The sequence below is a fragment of the Apaloderma vittatum genome, unplaced genomic scaffold (genome assembly GCF_000703405.1).
Source record: "Apaloderma vittatum isolate BGI_N311 unplaced genomic scaffold, ASM70340v1 scaffold25790, whole genome shotgun sequence".
Lineage (NCBI taxonomy): Eukaryota > Metazoa > Chordata > Aves > Trogoniformes > Trogonidae > Apaloderma > Apaloderma vittatum.
In genome coordinates, this window is record NW_009695418.1 from 31,765 (window position 1) to 32,004 (window position 240).

Genomic DNA, 240 nt, shown 5'->3' on the forward strand with positions numbered 1-240 from the left:
GGTTGAAGCCCACCAGAGGGCAGCCTCTTCCCTCCTGGTACCATCTCCTGCCCTGTCATCACTGACCTCTTTGGGTGCCTCGGTCTGGATGAACTCCTCATAGATCTTCTTGGCTTTCTCCGCCATCTTCATGGGAGACTTGGTTTTCTTGTAGTCCTCGCAGGCCACCCAAAATTCAGCATTCTCCTCGCTGAACTCAGAGCGCAGGAAGCTGTGGAAGCTAGCGAGCCCATCTGCAGG

General features: G+C 55.4%; 1 protein-coding gene across 1 annotated transcript in view; it reads right to left on the reverse strand.

Annotated features, from left to right (window-relative positions):
• RGS5 (regulator of G-protein signaling 5) overlaps window positions 1–237 on the reverse strand; it is a gene marked incomplete at its 5' end in the record, with an annotated part of 830 nt that extends 593 nt beyond the window's left edge. Inside the window, one exon of the mRNA XM_009871300.1 lies at window positions 67–237. Within this exon, the coding sequence (XP_009869602.1) occupies window positions 67–237 (171 nt within the window). The remainder of the gene's footprint in view (window positions 1–66) is intronic.
• Between the last annotated feature and the right edge of the window lie 3 nt (window positions 238–240).